The sequence below is a fragment of the Tachypleus tridentatus genome, chromosome 13, assembly GCF_004210375.1.
Source record: "Tachypleus tridentatus isolate NWPU-2018 chromosome 13, ASM421037v1, whole genome shotgun sequence".
Taxonomy (NCBI): Eukaryota; Metazoa; Arthropoda; class Merostomata; order Xiphosura; family Limulidae; genus Tachypleus; species Tachypleus tridentatus.
In genome coordinates, this window is record NC_134837.1 from 256,518,319 (window position 1) to 256,540,172 (window position 21,854).

Genomic DNA, 21,854 nt, shown 5'->3' on the forward strand with positions numbered 1-21,854 from the left:
TTTTTTTTTACCCGTGTGCTTCCCCACTGAAGTAACCACACATTAGGGTACTAAAGTAAAGTATTTCTTTTGTGTAATGTTAACCCTAACTACATCAGAAACTTTCATTCTTAATCATGTTTGAATAATCAGTTATTAAAACAGTGTCATAATTACTGTCAGCATAACGTAGATATTTTAATATTTAAGTTGAATGGGACTTCTTATTACATCATCAGAGTCACAGTTTTGATTTTTGGTTTTTTTAAAATATCATTGCATTTTAGACAAGAAATTTAAAATAAATGCATTTGCAATTTTAATACTTCAAACAAAATATAGCAACATCATGAAAATCACAAGGTGGTTAAAAAATAAACTTGTGTTAAAATTGGGTTTTGATATCTGTAGTGGACAGAGTATGGAGAGTCCATTGTGTAGGTTTGTGTTAAATAACAAAGATAATAGTAATATTTTAATTACTTGTATAGTTGTAATAATTAATCATAGTAACAGTTGGATTGTTCTTTAGTTGTTACATTTGTGGATTAAGCTGTGTAAATCATAATGACAATATTTTGAATACTGAATAGTTGGAAACAGTAATGATAAGAAACACTAGCTGACGTTTTTCGACTTAATTGTAACTTTTAATTAATTTACTGTAATACATGATACTAATCAGTGTAATTGATATTTGTAGGTAATTGAGTTGATTGCCAGACATTAATAAAGATGGCAAAATGCATTATGAAAGAGAATGAACTTTTTAATAACTGTAGTTTTTGGCATTGAAATCCATCTGTTTTATTTTCATATGTCTTTACATGAATATTACACTGACGCTGACTGCACCTAAATATCAGTAACGTAAGGCTTAAACTTTTTATTTACATTAAATGATATTAATAAAAAAATTAGATACGAGAAACAACAATTTCAATGCTGTTATTTGGTTTTGTAATTTTTTATTTCTTTTAATGAAAAATTGGAAAACATTAATATGTTTAATAAATATTACTTTTTTTTTTTGAAAACCCTAATGTAGACTCTTCCCCCATTTCTAAATCCAGGAGAAGTCATCAAACATAGGGTAATTAAGTGTGTTGTGAGAGAGGGTGGTAATCAAATTTTTTGTTAAGTTTCTGACTCAAATTAATCCTTCTGTTATTGGACAACTAAAGGAACTTCTACTGCCACAGACAGAGTGTATCATATGAGATGACTGTGCATTCTTGTGGATCAGGTTTTATAGGTTCAAAATTAACATGTATAGTCAACATGTCACTTGCATTATCAGTCTGTAAATATTTAGTTTAAAAACTGTAACAATATACACAAAGTAAAAAAAGTATTGATATTTTAATATTAATGAAGTTTTACATAGGGTAAATATTAATATAATTGTTTATACACTTGTTTATAGGCATTCAGTGAAGGCTATTTTAGCACTGAAATTAATTTTACAAGCCTTTTAAAAGTGAGTCTGGAAGAGCCTGTTGTTAGGGGTGCTTGCCTCCCAAACTGTTGGTCAACCATCACCAAATGTGCTTGCCCTTTCAGCCATGGAGTCCTTATAACATGAGAGTCAGTCCCACTTTTCATTGGTAAAGAGTAGCCAAAAAGTTATCAATAGGTTGTGTTGATTTGCTGCCTTTTTGTCCGATGTATCATCTCCAAGTCATATAATAGTCAAACAGATGAATGATGAAAACATCCTAAACACCTTAACTAGCTTCTGTTTAGTGTGCCAGTATCAAAAGTAATGAAATAATTCTTCAAATAGTTGATTTAAAATCTTTGGACCATACAGAAAATCAACATAAGTCATAATTCATTGAAAAGTTTTGGTATTGAATCTCATCTCCCACTGGAAAGCAAAAATATAGAGAAAACCTATCAGATATCTGTTAATATTTCCACCGGTTCTCCAGTTCTGAAATGGCACATGATCGTAACTTATAAGGAAGTATTGGTTATGACAGTAAGTGAAGGACATTCTCAATGTCTGTAATGATACAAACATTGAAATGTTCAGTGAAAAAATGGCCTAAACGACATGCCAATTCTCTTGTGTATTTGTTGTTATATGGTCTTCCATATATACTTTTTGTACAGAAATTATATTCTAAACCACATTAACCTGTAATCGTTATGTTTGGAAAACGTTAAGAAGTTTATACTGTGTGCCCAGTATTTTGTGTGTCCACAAAGTTTAAAACAACCTGTTTATCTAAGTAGTAATGAATTTTAGACCTAAAATCTAGAATAATTGGTTGGTTTTTTCCTGAAAAATCTGCAAGATAAAATCAAATGTATATATCTGTATTAATCTTTAAGAAAAATTAATAAATGGTTCTTAAAGTCAAATTTTAAATTTGTCTAACCCTAACACTATCTTCCAAATTTTAACCGATTACTTACAAAATATTAACTGAATTTAAACTGTACTGTGAGGTAAATTTGATTTTAAAAATTTAGTATTTTTAAAAAGTTAGTTACCTGCCTGATTTCTTTTATAAAACATTGTATATATTTTAACTTTAAAATTCAATAGCAGCTAGCTTCATCGCACTTTCTTTACGCAATAGAGTATTATTATACCAACTTAAGGTTTAAACATTTTTTGCACACAATTACAGATATACTTGACAGTCATTTTAGTTTAATATCTCACAAACTTCTTCAGCACTCAGAAACGTTTTTTGTCTTCAGCCTCACACGTGAAATTAAGGTTAGATCCGTAGTGGAGACAAATGTGGCACTTACTTGGGGTGGAGGTAGATAGATACATGATTACTTGAGGAAAGTTTAGAAGCACTGACAATTGATACCACATTTGTCAGGGTGTGAACAATGGTTGTTAAGTCACCAGGATGTGGAAGAAACCACACATAAACGTAGAGGTGCATACATAAACAACAATTGTTTTTAAATAGCTGGCGCTTGTGGACCTAGGCCCCGAAACACAATCAAGACGGTATCATTATAGACAAGTTTACGAAGAAGACTGTAACCATAACCACCATAGAGCAGGTGGTGTACAGTGTCAAACCGAATAATTAATGTGGGCACTTCAGTCAATCATATGGATCTTTGTAATGTCTTGCAGAACAAGCATGGCCAAGCGTGTTAAATTGTTCGACTCGTAATCCGAGGGTCACGGGTTCGAATCCCGGTTGCACCAAACATGCTCGTCCTCCCAGCCTAGGGGGCGTTACAATGTTATGGTCAATCCCATTATTCGTTGGTAAAAGAGTAGCCCAAGAGTTAGCGGTAGGTGGTGATGACTAGCTACCTTTCCTCTAATCTTACACTGCTAAATTAAGGACGGCTAGCGCAGATAGCCCTCGAATAGCTTTGCGCGAAATTCAAAAACAAAACAAACTTGCAGAACAGTTTGTTTGTTCATCAACTGTCGTAGTAAACAAAGTGTTCTGAAGATAAATGTAGGATTTGGAGATCCTCTATACACAGTAAAGAAAACATTCTTTGTGCTGTTAATAAATATATCTAATACTTGTAGGTGTTACAGTGTGATAAGTCCACCACTCTATTCTCATTTATTTAGTCTGAGCGAGTGTCAGTTGCTTTAGTTTTTGCTGTTTTAATAGTTAAATATTAAAAATGTAATAAAGTCGTGATAATGAATCATAAGAATAAATGAAACTTGTGTGTTTTCTAAGAGTAACGTGGTTTTATTTTTTCAATCATATTTTTTTTCCATTCAATTCAAGTCAAATAATTAAAGAAATGGAATTTTCCAACTAATAATAATTTTCTCAGTAAATAATAATGTTGTACTTCATTTTTCAAGAGATTTGCACATCGTAGAACACTTATTATACATTGAAGAGTTCTGGTTGGTTGTGAAAGTGGAACATACGACAATATAAAACTGTCTCTCGGCGCGTCAGTTTATAAATGTTAAACATTTGCCCAATACGCTAGTGCTTTCGTAAAACATATATTTTTTTAATTCGCACTCGAGTATCTCCTACAAATTTAGGGAATATATGAACTTTGGCAATATACATTAAACTCTAAGTTACACGCATTTATAAATGTATATTTAACTAAAACAATCACTCGGTTGTCTTACCACCTTTCAGTCAGTTCTATCAAAACATTTGCCCCTCCGCTTGTACAGCGGTATGTCTACGGATTTACTACGCTAAAATAAGGAGTTCGAATCCCCTCAGTGGGCTCAGCAGATAGCTCTATGTGGCTTTGCTATAAAACACACAAATCAAAACATTTGTTTTTGTATACTGCTGCTATCTAGTAACAAAAATTGTAATTACTTTTATAAATGATTTTCATTGTACTCACTAGATGGTACCAGTATAGCATGGCAAATTGGTTTGCTCGTGTTCGTTAATTTTATTTTCGACAGGGTATTTTGAGATTGATCTCAAAGAATTTGGTCAAACTGGTACAATAAGTATTACACACAAAGTGTTTAACCTGATTAACTTTTGAAAGTCATTGGTAAAAGTCATTTACGTGATAACGAAGCATAATAATTTGATAATAAAGAATAAATACTGTGTTAGAAAGTGTTTCAGATTAATAAACTATCTAAAAAACGTTTTGTGGTCATGTAAGTATTGCAGGAAATGTTTGTTTATTCACCAACTTAGTGTTTACAAGAAATGTTTTAATTGTTTATATTGATGTCTCTAGCAAGTTACCTTTTCAGCCATGGGGACATTATAATGTGACGGTCAATTTCACTATTCGTTGGTAAAAGAGTAGTCCAAGAGTTGGCGGTAGATGGTTATGACTAACTGCCTTCCCTCTAATCTTACACTGCTAAATTAGGGATGGCTTGCGCAGATAGCTCTCGACTAGCTTTGCGCGAAATTCAAAACAAACCAAACCAATTCCAAACAAACAAATATTTACAAACACCCTAGTCCTCCAAGAAAATTTCACTGTTGAAACGCAAAAATATGGGAACCTTCTGGTAGGTAGCATGCTAAAACTTAAAATACGTAATAATCCAGACACAATGGTAAAAATAACAGAAATCATCTTGTTGTTTCGTATTCTCAGTTTGCTGTTGAGTGAGACTCAGAAGAAGAAATGGTCATTTGATCATACAGATATTTTTAGATCAGTTCTCCACGTTTTATGATTTGATTTGATTTATGTTTATTGGTTATAAAACTAAACAGTTTAAGATGTGGTTCCTTTTGGGTGATCAAACGACCTGGTTTGAGTAGCTTTGTGGCCTTAACCCTCAAATTTTCCCCTTGTTTATACACTGTCCACTACCAATAAAGGACACATAAGGCATCTTGAATCAATTTGGAAAACTAACCATAAATAACAGAGGCGTAACTAGGGTTTTCAGCGCCCGGGGACAAAGTCAGTTTTCGCGCCCCCTTGTGACAAAATGTAAGCTATAATTCCTAATTATGTAACATTAATTTGGTGCCCCCACCCCAATGCTGCGCCAAGGGACATATGTACCTCTTGCCCCCCTAGCTACGTCACTGATAAACAAATTGAATGAAATCAATACTTTTGATTTGTAAATTTTTGATTTTGTAAAATATAGTTTGTTTGTTTTTGAATTTCGCACAAAGCTACTCGAGGGCTATCTGTGCTAGCCGTCCCTAATTTAGCAGTGTAAGACTGGAGGGAAAGCAGCTAGTCATCACCACCCACCGCCAACTCTTGGGCTACTCTTTTACCAACGAAAAGTGGGATTGACCGTCAAATTATAACGACCCCACGGCTGAAAGGGCGAGTATGTTTGGCGCGACGGGGATGCGAACCTGCGGCCCTCAATTACGAGTCGCACGCCTTAACGCGCTTGGCCATGCCGAGCCTGTAAAATATAGAGGATACCCTAGCGGTAATTAGTGAAAGTAATTACAGTAATATTTGATTCGTCCCTCAATATGGCCCTTACCACTAACAAAAAATTAGTGTGGGGGCTAAATTTTAGACTCTTTACACAGGTGTATTTAAGATCGTATATGACAGTTCGTAAAAATTACTAGCTGAGTTACTTGAAACAAAAACAATCATTGTGCTCCTCTCCACTGGCGTAGCGATACATCTAAAGGATTGTTGCTCTAAAAGCCGGTTTTGATACATGTGGTGAACACAGATAGCCCATTATGTAGCTTTTAGCTTAAAAACAAACATATAATTAATATATTTCTTTTAAGTGTTGTCTTAAAATCAGTTAATGACAGATTTATAATTACATATTTGTATTGTTATTTTATGTTTAAATATTGTTATTATGCAAGCGTGACTTAAAACACATGCTGGAAAAGTTTTTAATAATTATACCTTGAGTATAGAGTCACGAACAACACGATTCTTAACGTTTATACAATTTATGTTAACACACATCTTATCGATCAGTTTGGTGTTCAAAATGTCGTCATAGCAACATTGTTCATCACGATGAAACAACAAACCACCAACAGCCTCACATAGGTTACGATCATATGTTCATTTATTCACTACTCATACAGGGTTGTAAGACTTATCAAGCTTTGAGGAAGTCACGAACGTAAGTTACGTTTCGTTATAGTTGTTCTTAGACAAAATAAAAATTAGAAAAGTTAATACAGTAAAACCTGTCTAAGGCGCAATCGCACGGGACCGAGTAAAATTTCCTGCTTAAGCAGGTTTCCCAGCTTAGATACTGAACATGCATTTCCTTAATTATATGTAATTTTTGGGTGGAACGTCATACTTGCTTGGCTCAAAAGAAGTAAGACGTTTGTTAATAAAGTTATTATACTGTTTATGCTATATTTATTAAAATAAGAACAAAATAGACATTCAAAATATACATAAGTACGCAAAATCTTAATCAAATTTATTTAAGAAAGTGTCCAATTTCAACTGTTTCGTTTTTTTAATGGGCTTTCTCATGCGGTTAAAAGAGAACGGCAATTCTACGGCCTTTTCGTGAAGTTCATTTTCCCCATTCATTTTTTCATACAATTTAAATTGATAGTTTTAATGTAACTTAACACTGGCGATGAAGTAGGAATTTCTATTTCCTCACTATCTTTTCCATTTTGTTCATCTTCTGAATCTCTCACACTGTTACCATCTTGAGATTCTATTATAGATTTTAAATCAATTTCATCAGTTTCTGTTAAAACATTTTTGTCAACGTTCACATAACTTTCCACGTTCACAGAATCATCTACATCAATCTTCTTAATCAGAGTTTGGATTTCACTAGAATCTTCACTTCTCAGTGAAAACAACTTCTCCACAACCTCAGTCATTATCAAGAATAAATCAACAGTTTCGAAAGCTCTTTATTAAGCATTCATCTTTAACGCATCTGACTGAATGACTTAAAAATACAATTGCATCTAACACATCAATTTTTATGGTCATTTCAGATGCTCTCTTACAGTCGGCCATGTTTGTAATAATATGCTGAAGCATCAGTTTTCTGTATTTCAATTTATACACTGTATAATTCCATTATATAGTGGCTGTAGAACGGATGTTGTACATGGAGGTAGAAAGACTAAACGAACATTTGAAAGTTGAATTTTGGGTGACAAGTTGTATTATCTATGAAAAGTAGAATATCACTATTTTATTGTTCCATTCTTTTGTTTAATTTGTTCAAAAAATTGTTCAAAAATTGTCATCCACGCTTTATTATTCGTTTTCCATTCCACAGGAAATTGATTTTTCCTTAAATTTTTGAAACAGCGCGGATTTTCATTTTTACCTATTACCCATGGTAAATTTTCCCTAAATTTTAAAATTATGGATGATAGGAATTTAATTTTTTCGTGAGAATTATTTAAAGAGTAGAATTTTGTACTTAAAATACAAATACATTTCTATAAATCATGACTCTAATTTAACTGCAAAAATAATGACGGCAGAAAGAAGAACAGAATATAATTAACAATACTTACTGTAACAAAATGTCCGATAATTTATTAATATTTAAACAAATTATTAATTAAACAAGAATTTATTAATATTTAAAGAAATTATTAATTAAATAAATTAATATTTAATCAAAAACATTTTTTCCGCCTTACTAAGGTTCTAATCCTAATTGTTGATAGAGTTGATAAGTGAAGATCGTCTTCCGTCCGTGTTACGCAGGTTTCACCATATAGAGGGCCTTTCATAAGAGAAATATTAAGATAATGCTGCAAAATTTTGATATTTCCGGCTAAGGTTTTACTGTATTATTCTGGTGGTTAATTATTTTAATATCTCTCAATTCACCTTATCTATATTTTATTGTATTTGAACAAATAAATCAATAAAATAATAATAATAATTTGTTTTAAAAAACGTGTTGGAATTTTTGGCTAACGTTTAATATTTTAGCCTCTAAAATTCGAAAAACTAATTATTTATTTAGGCCTAAAAAATTAATTGTTCGATTTCTTTCTTTTTTGTTACCCTGTAAAACAGTGCTAGGTTTACGGATTTACAACGCTAAAATGTGGGATTCGATTCCCCACGATGGGTACAACAGATAGTCCAATGTGGCTCTTTTCTAAGACAAGTTTGTTTGTTGATTTAAATATATTTTTATATAAATAAATATATTTTAAAACAAGCTTAATTACTGTATATATCGGGAAGACACCAAGACTATACACCTGCCGCCGTCTCTAATTTGAACGACTGACCAGAGGGAGAACAACCAGTCAACATTACCTTATTATTCACGCTAAGGATTTAACTGTCACTATTTTACGCACCCACAATTTAAACAGCGAATAAAAAATGGACAGCTCACAACTAATAAACTTCCAAAACTTACACTCCTGCAAGGTAAATTTATATTTACTTGATGTCTAAAGTCCTTCTACAATATTTCATAAAATGGCTAGAAATTTTGTGTGGAACTTTCAATGGCTGCTGAATATAAGTGAGGAAAAAATTTTCAAAGTTGCTGTGAGGGATTTTTTAAAAACGCCCCATAGCTGCACAATGAGATATCTGTGCTCTGACCACCGCAGGAATCCAACTCCGGATTTTATCATTATAATAAATGCATTAAATTCAGAATATAGACATTTTCAGATTTCAGCCTTCAAACATCGGTCAAAAAGGTTTGAAGGTTTCAAAGACTGGGTTCATAGCTTTACAATCAAGTTGTTATGTATATATAAGAAACTTCAAAGTCAAAACTACGCCATAATGTTCGAAAATTTTATAGCGAGTCCACCAAATGGGAACCCAAGGGCTTTAAAAGTCTTTCAGAGTAGCTGTGGTTATTTACCTGAATTAACAAGGGATCATATAAGTATCTATAATCATATTTCGAATATTCATATTGGGTTTCCAATGGCTGATTAAAAATATCTAGATACCCTAAAAGATGACGTATGGACTGAGAAGTAAATGATGAAATACTGAAAACGAATACGATGAATCTCAAACAAAATGTCATTACAAATCCATATACTTACAATATTAAAACCACACACAAATTATTTAAAATTTAAAAACTAAAATGTGTTAGTGTTCATTTTAATCAAAAAATCTAATTTTGCAGTTATTTATAAAAAACAAGTTTACATACTGCTAAGAAATAGCGTGAATGTATTCTATTAAGACAATTTTAATAGTGGCAATCACAGATAATGTAAAATCGCGATGGAAAGGAATTTGTGAGAACTATATTTTTATACTGTTTGCCACCAAAAATTGATAAATTTTATGAAAGAAACAGCACTTTCTGAGTTAAAGTATTCATACATTCAGACGGCAGAGATGCTTTTCAGTCGAGATTAAACTTTCCGAGATGGTAATATTTCTTGTATTTGATGGCATTGGCTAGCAAATTAATATGAATCAACTTGGGATACCAGGATTACCCAGAAAATGACCTGCAACAAGTTGCACCTCAGCTGCGGTAGTCAAAGTGGAACGTCTTGTAATTGGTGAGAATCCACGAAATAAGGGTCATTGACAAAAGACGTTAATGTGCTCCAGGTAACATGTAACACAACAAAGAAGGATCCCTGTTTGAGAAAGTGACAAAAGTCGTGTGTACACATGTTACTTCCATGACATATCCGACTACTGCATATTTCAAGTAGCTGAAGAAGGAAATGAGTATTCAGGTTATTCAATGTAAAGGCAAAACAGTTAATTTGCCAAGTTTCAGCGCTTATGGATTGCTATAAAATTGACGTGTTTAAACAGATGCTAAGGAGCTGTCACTGTCGTACGCTAGATAAATTATGGAAAGCTTGTGGGGAGGAGTTGTATGCATTGGACGTGTCAGTCTTACGACAGAACCTTTTGCAACGAAAACATACACTGTAGGACTGCTGTCGAGGTGTATGGTCATCAGACAGTGATCAACTTGATGTGATGACACAAACTGTAAACACGTGATAATGATCTGACATTGTTTTAAAACAACGTACTCAACCTCTGTATTTTTATTGAACTAGAAACAGCGGTAAAAATAATTTAAAAGGCACACTTTTAGTACTGCTAAACGACTTATTACTATACTACACAATTTGCAGTTTGAGAGAGTTTAACACAACTAAGCAATTTTTTCACTACTCCAATGACTATTGACAATGTCTTTTGTTGTAAGTAAACAGATCACAATACACTCAGCTTTGCGCGAAATTCAAAAACAAACAAACACAATACACTCTGTAACGACTGTTGCTTTCACAGATAATGCGTTTATTTGTTGTTGTTTTTATGTTTGTTTTTTTTGGGGGTGACTAAAGAAACATTATCCTTAAATTTGTTCATGGCTTTATCAAGTATATGTAGGCAGTAAGCTTCTTGGTATATTTCTAAATATTATGTGTGGTATTTATTGCAAATTTATTAAGTTTCGATGTATTCCTCCGATTATCTTATGTAGAACTTAAAGCCGCATTGTAGATTTCGTGACGATTTTTATGAACGTTTTGTAAGGGACTTGTTTCAGTAGGTTTTATGATGGATGTTTCAAATCCAAAGAAAGTTGCTACTATGATACTTGGTTTCTACCAAGTTCCAGACCGTGAACAGCCAAATCCATTAATGTTTATGTTTACCAACCAAATAGCTACGACACAAAACATACATCAATAACACTTGAAACAGTTGCTTTATCTATGTGCTCTATATGACTTGCCTTTAAAAAAAATCAAAACCACGATAAGAGGTCCAAACGACCAAGAGGAACTGAAATGTTTCTAATTAGACTGCCAGGTAAATCTATCTATCGATTAAAGCATCTATTTTACAGTTGTTCTTAGACAAGCGTAAGCCTTTTAGGCTTAGAGAATTAAATATTTCTTTGTGGTTTAACGGGGCCATTCTTCATGCATTATCAAATCAAAGTTTTTAACTTTATACTGCTTTGCGCGAAATTAAAAACAAACAAACTTTCTACCTTTTTTTTTCCAAATACGTATCTGTCTTTAAAGAAAGATGAAGTTTTCATAAAACTGTTCTCACTATTTGTACAAAAATGTATTTGAGCTGCCATACTTCTTAAGATAGGTGGCGTTTGTTTTTTATAAAAGTTTCAAACACCGATATCTGGACGTTACGAGTCTAATAAAATTATTTGCAAAGTAACTGAACCATTATGCATAAATAGAAACTTGATAAGATGAGGTAAGAAGAATAAAAATATCCGATATGCATATAAACAAAAAGATTAATTTACTCTAGGATTTATTAGATTTATTTGTTTGTTTAACGTTTTTGTTAAAGATGCACAACGGGCTATTTATATATAGTCGCCCCAATTCTGAATTGATAAATTAGATATATTGTTTGTTTGTTGTTGTTATTTTATATTTCGCGTAAAGCTACACGAGAGCTATCTGCGCTAGCCGTCCCTAATTTAGCAGTGTAAGACTAGAGGGAAGGCAGCTTGTCATCATCACCCACCGCCAACTCTTGGGCTACTCTTTTACCAACGAATAGTGGGATTGACCATCAAATAATAACGCTCCCACGGCTGAAATGGCAAGCATCTTGATCGGACGGGGATTCGAACCCACAACCCTCAGATTACGAGTCGAGCACTTTAACCACCTGGCCATGTCGGGCCTAAATTAGAGAAAAGGTAGCTGATTAACAGCACCCACCACCGACTCTTGGACTACTTTAATCTTGCCTTGAAATTGAATTTAGTATGGGGAACAAGTACGTTTTTGCAGCAACAGGCCGTAAACCATGGATGCCTGAATATTCATGTCATTCTAATTAATGGGCAACGCCCAACCCGACTTAAATAGGAAATATTCGTTTATTTAAATAATCATATACGTCAACATCATTTTATTTAAATAATCATATACTTTAACATCATTTTATTTAAATAATCATATACTTCAACATCATTTTATTTAAATAATCATATACTTTAACATCATTTTATTTAAATAATCATATACTTCAACATCATTTTATTTAAATAATCATATACTTCAACATCATTTTATTTAAATAATCATATACTTTAACATCATTTTATTTAAATAATCATATACTTCAACATCATTTTATTTAAATAATCATATACTTCAACATCATTTTATTTAAATAATCATATACTTTAACATCATTTCCTGTATCTTTCACTGTTTCAAATCTTACATAATATAATATAGATCTGGTTTTCTCTTTTCTTTTGCAGAATTACATCCAGCCACAGAAATACTCTTTAATTGATGAAATGGGTTGTGGTGGGAGCAGTAACGTGTCGGGACCTGATAACCCAGACGTGAGTTGTAATGAATAATAACATAAAAACTTCCATGCTGTATGTATTTTTACACATTAAACGATCAGTTACGCTTGTATTATAGCACTATCTTAATTAACTATGTAAATCTACTTTTGTATACGTGTCTGTTTTCAATATCTTTAGATTCACTTTACTTCCTTCTACTATGTATCACTAATGTTTATCAGTTTTACTTCCTTATTCTCTGTGTTGTTACTGTAATGAGAAGACCAGGTGGTTATGGTCGTGGGTTTTGAATCCCCGTCTCATCAAACGTGCTCGCCCTTTCATATGTGGAAGGATTATAACTTTATGGGCAATCTCACTATTCGTTGGTAAGATAGTAGCCCAAGAGTTGGCGGCAGGTGGTGTTGACTAATAGTCTTTCTTCTAGCCCATCACATGCTCAATTAGGGACGGCTAGCGCAAATAGCCCTCGTGTAGCTTTGTGCGAAATTCAAGAACAAACAATCATTTTGTTTTGTTTTTTTTATGTTATATTCCAGAAATAAGATGATATATAAGTCATATCGGGATGTCAATCTAATTGTTAACCACAGAGAAAAGCCTCACTTAATAATAGCTTTAAACATTCATAAACTTACTGATCTAAATGTGAACTTATGTGTTCATTCAATTTGGCCTGGTATGGCCAAGCGCGTAAGGCGTGCGACTCGTAATCCGAGGGTCGCGAGTTCGCGCCCGCGTCGCGCTGAACATGCTCGCCCTCCCAGCCGTGGGGGTGTTATAATGTGACGGTCAATCCCACTATTCGTTGGTAAAAGAGTAGCCCAAGAGTTGGCGGTGGGTGGTGATGACTAGCTGCCTTCCCTCTAGTCTTACACTGCTAAATTAGGGACGGCTAGCACAGATAGCCCTCGAGTAGCTTTGTGCGAAATTCCAAAACAAACAAATCATTCAATTTATCTACGGATGAGCACGGAACTACGACTTTCAATATACGCTAGTCCTAAGTAGTATGACTTAAAAACTTTAACCGATACGACACCTAGTGGTGACAGCTGTTCTGTGACTACTTTGCTGACGTAATAATAAAATACATCTACTTTCACAAACAAATATTTTTTCAATATCGTAATAAAAAAACTTTGTTCTGTGTAACATAGGCTTGGGAATGCTTAACCTCACCAAATATAATGTCCTTAACAGAGAAGTGTTCTCACCAACTCTTAACGCATCGTGCAACAAGTGTACACCCAAATAAATGAAGCATGCGTCGCTTATGTTGTAACAGCAAATAAACTAGTGAAGAAAGTCATACAAACAATTTGAAACTGAAGAAAAATGCGTCCAAATAAATTTCAAGTCTTCAAATCGCTTCTCCCATTTACCGTCGTTTGTTTGTTACCATTGTAACATTCACTAACCTTTTCGTTAAATATATATTTCATTATTTTCTTTGTAAATGCACAATGTATCATACCTTAAAAGTCAGTAACTTACTTCAAGACAAGGTAGATAATTTGTCATGAAAATAATATGAAATAAGTAAGTCTACAAATAATGGCTTTAATTACATATTATTTTCACGTAATCAAAGTAAGTTTTAAACCCCTGGGGCAGAGGTGTGTGATGCTCCCAGAAACATATATTTTATACCCACCATTGTAGGACTCGATATGTCATACCGCACAGCAGAAAGGAAAAAAAACAACAATCTCCTAGATTGGCGAGATCGTGTTCTTTTCAAATTAACATGAAATATTCTACTGTACATGATATTAAATATATAAATATTGCAAATCTGAATCATTTTCATTTCTGCGTTCACACCAGGGTTGTCAGATGTCTTTTGCCGCACAAGACCAAATTGAGTTGCTTCAGTACCAAAATTATCAAATAATTTAAAATCCATCATTAGACTAAACTTGCAGGAAAAATAGATTAAAATACATATTTTTTAATCTATTGTTCATGTATACTTATATCGTGTCATATCATTCGTGTGTAAGCGATTGTTATATTTTGTAATGTTGTATCATATCATTCGTGTGTAAGCGATTGTTATATTTTGTAATGTCGAATCGTATCATTCGTGTGTAAGGGATTGTTATATTTTGTAATGTCGAATCATATCATTCGTGTGTAAGGATTGTTATATTTTGTAATGCCGTATCGTATCATTCGTGTGTAAGCGATTGTTATATTTTGTAATGTCGTATCATATCATTCGTGTGTAAGGGATTGTTATATTTTATATAATTTCCTTTTGTTTCCAGCTATATGATTTATAAATAACCTGTATGATATCTGTATATTACTGTATGGAAATAAAGCAAAGAAACAAACACACAAAATAATATGAGCTTTACCGACAGTTTTCGAAATGTTGTCTCTGTTGGCATGGTGACTGGTGAGGTCTGCCATAGAGTTAAAAACTGAAAACTCTCATGGGCCTGGTTTACGTCTTTGATACTGCATTGTTGTCTACAGAGACACTAAAGCACTAGACACGATACCAACACTGCAAGCAACCTCTCAGTAAAATCGAATACCAGAACACTTGACAATTTCTTTCTTACTTTTTAATATTTAACAAACTCTGGAGGAATAATCTTCACATACTCAAACTGTAAGGAAAGAAACGGAATACAATTGATAAGAGCTCTGAAACCGTTGGAATACACTTGATAAGGACTTTTCAACAGTTGGAATATACTTGATAAGGACTTTTTAACAGTTGGAATACACTTGATAAGGGCTTTTAAACCGTTGGAATACACTTGATAAGGACTCTTCAACGTTTGGAATACACTTGATAAGGACTTTTTCAACGGTTGGAATACACTTGATAAGGACTTTTTAACAGTTTGTTGCTTTGATGATTCGTTTTTCATCCTTTTTTCAATTTTCTTGTGATCGTCTCTTGCTGAACATCTTGTCTCCATACTGGTTAGTCAAAGAGTGCATCAAGACAGTCATCTGCATCATTTCTACTGTCGTACATTTTCGTGTTAATTAGTGCCAACATGCTATCCGTTGCTTTAAAACCTTTGCAACAGTTACTACTCATCATGAGATGTGTTCTGATTCTCAAAATAGCTTCTAACATGCGCAGTCCCTCATGATTACGGGCCTTATTTTTCACAGAGGTGACACGGGAAAATATGCTTTCGACAACTACATTACTCACTGGGTGGTCAAACAGGATAATACATAGGTTGCTAGATCCTCATGAGCACGTGCGTTGCAAGCATCCTGATACCTCATATTTCGTCCCCAAAACTCAACAGGATCTTTTGGAATTACGTAACCACACTAGTTTCTTCATTCCAAGGGTGACAAAATTTTGCGGTATTGGCTGTGACACGCATCTGTTGCTTTTTGAAGAAGATTCTGAAATGGAAGTTTCCTGAAAGATAGTCGGTGTGTTTTGAGAAATAACAATGCTAATTGCCAATACTTTTAGTCCAGCGAATAACTGCCGGTTTGTGGGCAGTCTTTCTTTAACTTGAACCATTAGTTTGATAATCATATCACGGCATCTCTCCTTGACAAATCGAATCTGGTCTTTGGAAATCTTTTCACATCTTTTGTACTCAGAGTCAAATTTTGCATCAAACTGAACTTTTGATATAAGTAGCTGTATTCTGTTCACATCACACACCATGCTTTGAAGAGATCTGTATAGAAGGTCAAAGTCATTTATTAGCTTTTTAAGATTGGCCTTTGTTGCCCGAGAAAATGCGTTTACTTGTTCAAACTCAGAAACAGTGGTACAGCAAAAACGAAATAGAGACAGTTGACTTCATCTGCAAGCATGTCGGCAATCAAGCGCGTTTTGTAACGCACGTCCTGTGTTCAATACTGGTTTGTGGATGTAAAGTACACCTTCAGTTCATCCTAGTTTAACAAAATGTTTGACATAGCCTTGCCTCGCACGAGCCATCTTGTGTTTGACATTTTATAAAAGGTAATGGTACACCAACCCTTTCATCGCCTGCATTCATAATTTCGAATAAATCTTTAAAATTTGAATGCCTAAGGGCACTTTTCCTGAACCATGCAGAAATTTCACTGAAAAAAAAAACCCTAAGTTTGAAGACAGTTTTTTAATACCTTTCTGAATGCAAAGCGCAAGACTGTGTCAGGTGCGTGGTATCTTAACGCAATCTGGTGGCGCATCTTGAAGTCAATTATTTTATTTTTATAAATTATTTTCTCCTATCATGTTACAAGCTCCATCACTAGTAAAACCAATCAGTTAGACAGACGCAACTCTCTTTTTCTCAAGCTGAGATAACAGTGGTTCGTAGAGAACTTCTCCAGATGTTAACGACGACAGAAACAATTCCCAAAAATGATGTTTTCACCGTCCCATCGTCTTCGTCATAATATCTTGCACAAACGCACATGTTTTTATCACTAGAAATGTCAGTAGACTCATCAGCAAGCAGACAGTATTTCTTGTTTCTCATTTTGTTCATTCCTTCGTTTTCTAAACAAGGATCAATCACGTTTTGGATAAACATTAAACACTTAGTTTGGTGCAATCGAAGGATTTCGAGGTAACTTCCCTTACTATGCTTCTTGAAGACATCACCAATGTGAGTAACAACACTAACAGAGGAGCGACAACACACTGCAACCGCGAGTTCTATTTCGCATTTTTTTAGGTTCTTTAGAAGCTATTGATGTTGTCTTTGGAAAATGTATAGTACTGCACGAGGAAAGAATGGTACTTCTAACCTTATGTTCTTTTGTCTCACTGAGTGTCTTTAAGATGGCCTTTCTGGGATGCACATTTTTCTTACATACTTTACAATTGTCATCAGTACTCTTACTCAGCCAAGGGTTCTCTCTCTTACCCACTCGAAATGGTTCTTTCTTCCAGCCTCGTGGTCTTTCCACTTCGATATTTTCAAATTTTTTGTTAGAATATTTAACGTAATAATGCTGTCGAGTTGCGCAGTTGATGGGTTTGGTCACACACAAGCAACGTTGCTTTGGCAACGGTATACTGTACGCATGCGCGACCGTGATACAGAGCGCAAAAAAGAGATGACAGAGTATGTGACTCAGATGGCTGGTATGGGTATTAACACTTTTTTGATAAGGAGAGAACAACGTTTCGACCTACGCCCGGCATGGCCAAGCGTGTTAAGGCGTTCCACTCTTAATCTGAAGGTCGTGGGTTCAAATCCTAGTCGCACCAAACATGCTCGCCCTTTCAGCCGTGGGGGTGTTATAACGTGACGGTCAATCCCACTATTCGTTGACAAAAGACAAGCCTAAGAGTCTTACGCTATTAAATTAGGGATGACTAGCGTAGATAGTCTTTGTGTAGCTATGAGTGAAGTTAAAAGACAAATAAATGTGTATAAATATAACAGTGGAATAAAAAAACTCAGCTTTCTGGAGATCCAGAAATCCCGTTTCAAGACGCCCAAAAGGTCCGCCTCAGTATTGAAAATGATCTTCACTACAAGAATCCCGATAAAGATAATCCCATAAATTCCCAAGGAAAGAAAAGGAAACACAATATTTACAATTCAATCATGTTTAATGATCGAAGAAAAATATTAACAACATCAAACAGAGCCCTCTGTGACTCAGCATTTTGCCAATTCTGTTGCTAGGCGTGGCCAGGTAGTTAAGGCGCTCGATTCGTAATATGAGGGTGGTGGGTTCGAATCTCTGTCACCCCAAACATGATCGCCCTTTCAGCCGCAGGGGCGTTATAATGTGACGGTCAACCCGTTGGTAAAAGAGTAGCCCAAGAGTTGGCGGTGGGTGGTGATGACTAGCTGCCTTCCCTCTAGTCTTACACTACTAAAGTAGGGACAGCTAGCGCAGATAGCCCTCGTGTAGCTTTGAGCGAAATTCAAAAAGAAAAAAATGTTTCGATGTCACAAGGTCATCTTCAGGTTAAGAAAGAGAGAGTTTGATCGTCAACGGTCACATTCAAACTCTCTGTTTGTTAACCTGAAGATGACCTAGAAAGGTCAAAACGTTGTTCTCTGCTTACCAATAAAAGTGTTAATACCCATATCAGCCGTTCTGAAATACATTTTTATTTCAAGTAGGTTTCTCATCATGAAGAATATGTTACTGCTGATATTGAAAGTATAGGTTAGTCGTACACATAAAAAAACTAATAAGGCCCAGTATAACGTATTTTCATGTATTTAGTCTCAGAAATTCGAGGTTAAGATCAAACTAATACCAAAATTTTGCTTCAGTACCAAATCTTTATTTTCTAAACCAAATACCTTTGTTCAGTACCAAATTTGCTCAATTGTGGCCTTCAATAGTACCAAATGGCGACCCTGGTCGCACTCCCACTTCGCTCAACGTTTATGTTTCGTAAGAGTTTCGTTCACTTAAACGCCTCTAACGGTTAGAATTGTAAGTTTTTTTGGTATGTTTTTATTATTATTATTATTATCTGTTACACGCGTTGTTTAACTGAATTCGATTAAAGATTTAACACTCGTTCTTTTAGAGGATATATGAAGTAAATTGTTACGGTGTCTGTTATAAACAAATTACTGTTTTCGGATTTGATAGCATTCTCATTTTGTGTAGTTTAAAATATGTGTTACGTTAGTATGAACGATATATTTTTGTACACGCATGTCTGTTTTGCTGTAAAATTATATATGTAAAAAACGGCTGGTATGGATGGAGAAAGCACTCTGTAGAGGAGCAAACAACGTTTCGACTTTCTTCCATACCAGCCGTATTTTACAAATATAATTTTCTCTACAAGTGGGTTTTCTCGTCATCACGGATTTTGCAATAAGATATTTAATATTATAGCTGATCACTAGGCTATTTGTGTTGTTGCCTTTGCGAGCATCGAACCCGAAATTAAACGTTATAAGACCTCAGCCTCATCGTTCAGCTACCCGGGAAAGAGCCAGGTGTTAGAGGAAATTGGCGTGTAAATTGTTTGTGGAAATTGCAATAAATACAACGGATTTTTTTTTTGTTTTTTAAAACCGTTAAACAGTTGATTTTATTTTTATTTTTCTCCAGTTGCAGGAGGGTATCCTTCCCACACTTTTCTTTTTTTCTTTATAAAACCAAGCTTGAAACAAATTTTGAAAAGTTTATTCTTCAAAACAGTCGTCTTTCAAAATAATTGTTCGCAAAAAAAAATATATATATTTGTGTGTATATATTTATAAGTTTGGGAAAAAGGCTGTGTGTATAGATTAAAATAACTTTACGTGAATATCAAAGGATAACTAGTTTTTTTTAACCCACGTTTTTGTATCACGTAAAACGACCACGAAAATATTACTTTTTATAAAACTGAATGACATCCGAGAGACTTGACAACCACTTGTACTGTCTTAGAAACCGATATTCCAATGCTGTTGTCACAGAAATATTGATTTCCGACCACCAATAAGTGACGAGCACAATAAAAAAATAATAAATCAGTTAACCGTTCAGCGAAATCTGTGTAATAAAGTCTGGAACGTTTTTGTTGTTTTTCACATTACTTTATTGAGTGTTGAACTAGTCAAAAGTTTCTGAAATTGTGTATTTTAGTATTTAATTAATACTAATATGATAATTTTAAAATATTCTCGAAATGATTAAAACCTGGGGTACTCACTTTCACTAGTACGTATATATATTAAAGGTTTATTTTCTTTTTCACCACAAGTGAAATTGAAAAGAGAATCTGCGATGTAGTGGATGAATCTGCGATGCATTCTTTGATTGGTCGTACCCTCAACTGTGGATTGCAGTTTCGCATATTATTTAAAGGTTCATCACCACAACTCGGGTGAGCAAAGCAAAAAACAAGAAAAACATTAGGCCTAGTGTAATGGTGAAGTGAATATATTAGGCCTAGTGTAATGGTGAAGTGAATACATTAGGCCTAGTGTAATGGTGAAGTGAGTACATTAGACCCCTACCTTACAGATTCGCTTCTCAGTTTTACTTCTTGTAAAATAAAAAAAAAAAGATACATTTTAAACGCATATTTACAATCATTGAACTGCTGGTCCGTTATATGATATCAAATATGAACTCGACGAGATGTTATACAATTATTCAAATACATATATTATTTAGATTATTGTATGGTGATATAAAACGGACCCAAGATTCGATAGAAATAGATATGTGTTATATTTTAATTAAATATTGTTATATTTATTGTATTACAGGTGGAACAAAAACTGGCTAAACATTCTATCCGTGCTAAACAGTGAAGTATTATATCTAACAATGTGAAGTTTCAAAAACACAATAAAGCATTCATTCCACAAACTTTATTGATGTCGTAAATTCATTTTATTTTAAACCACCACCAGATGAGCCACTGAAGCTTCGAATACGAAACATTTCTTCACGGTTGTGGATTTTTTATTTTAATGTACCAAGCTTATTAAACTTAAAGGCAGTGTTATATATTTAAAGTAATTAACACAGTAAATTGATCAATCTAGGCAGTAGATTTCTGGACAAATCTATTGCCCGTGTCGGGCGTCTCAATGACTACAAGGTTAAAACCTAAGTGGATTAACCTATTCCACAACACATGATACCCTCCAAATACTTCTACCACAAAACATATTGAGCCCAATAGTCTGATCAAAAATGACAAACCGATCGACCTGTCTAATATGAGACGCCAGATTTAGCGACACTTTCTAAACCTGGGTATCGGGAGACAAGTGTTAAAATTCAGTGGTATTATTTCAAGGTCCCTACTCAACAAAGTGACGGAAAGGGAACTCCAAATAATACACACGTAAAACATTAATACATAAGCACTGCTGTTTGAGATGCGTCTCTAAAAAATGATAGATCCAAATTCTTCAAATACCTTTCCAGTTGTAATTCAGAATACTATCTACATCGACCCCTCCCTTACTCATATGATGACGTCGTTCGTAACTTCCCTACTCCTGATTTCATTATTGCAAAGTTTAATGAAGTTAAACTTAAAAAGCTTCCCACAAACATGCAGCCCACCAGTGGCACTGCGGTATGTCTGTGGACTCGAGCTGCTAGAAACCGGGTTTCTATACACGAGTAGGCAGAGCACAGATAGACCTTTGTGTAGCTTTGTGCTTAATTCCAAAACAAGGGAATAAGCCTGTTTTAGTTAGTGATAATTAAAACAGTAATGTATGTATGTCAGTGTTCA

At 34.2% G+C, this 21,854-nt stretch overlaps 1 protein-coding gene across 1 annotated transcript in view; it reads left to right on the forward strand.

Moving 5' to 3' along the window:
* Nucleotides 1–6,423: 6,423 nt before the first annotated feature.
* Nucleotides 6,424–21,854, forward strand: part of LOC143239181 (uncharacterized) — a 34,641-nt gene continuing 19,210 nt past the window's right edge. The window contains exons 1-2 of the mRNA XM_076480045.1: nt 6,424–6,517; nt 12,626–12,712. Coding sequence (XP_076336160.1) covers nt 12,665–12,712 — 48 coding nt within the window. The 5' untranslated portion in view covers nt 6,424–6,517; nt 12,626–12,664. The remainder of the gene's footprint in view (nt 6,518–12,625; nt 12,713–21,854) is intronic.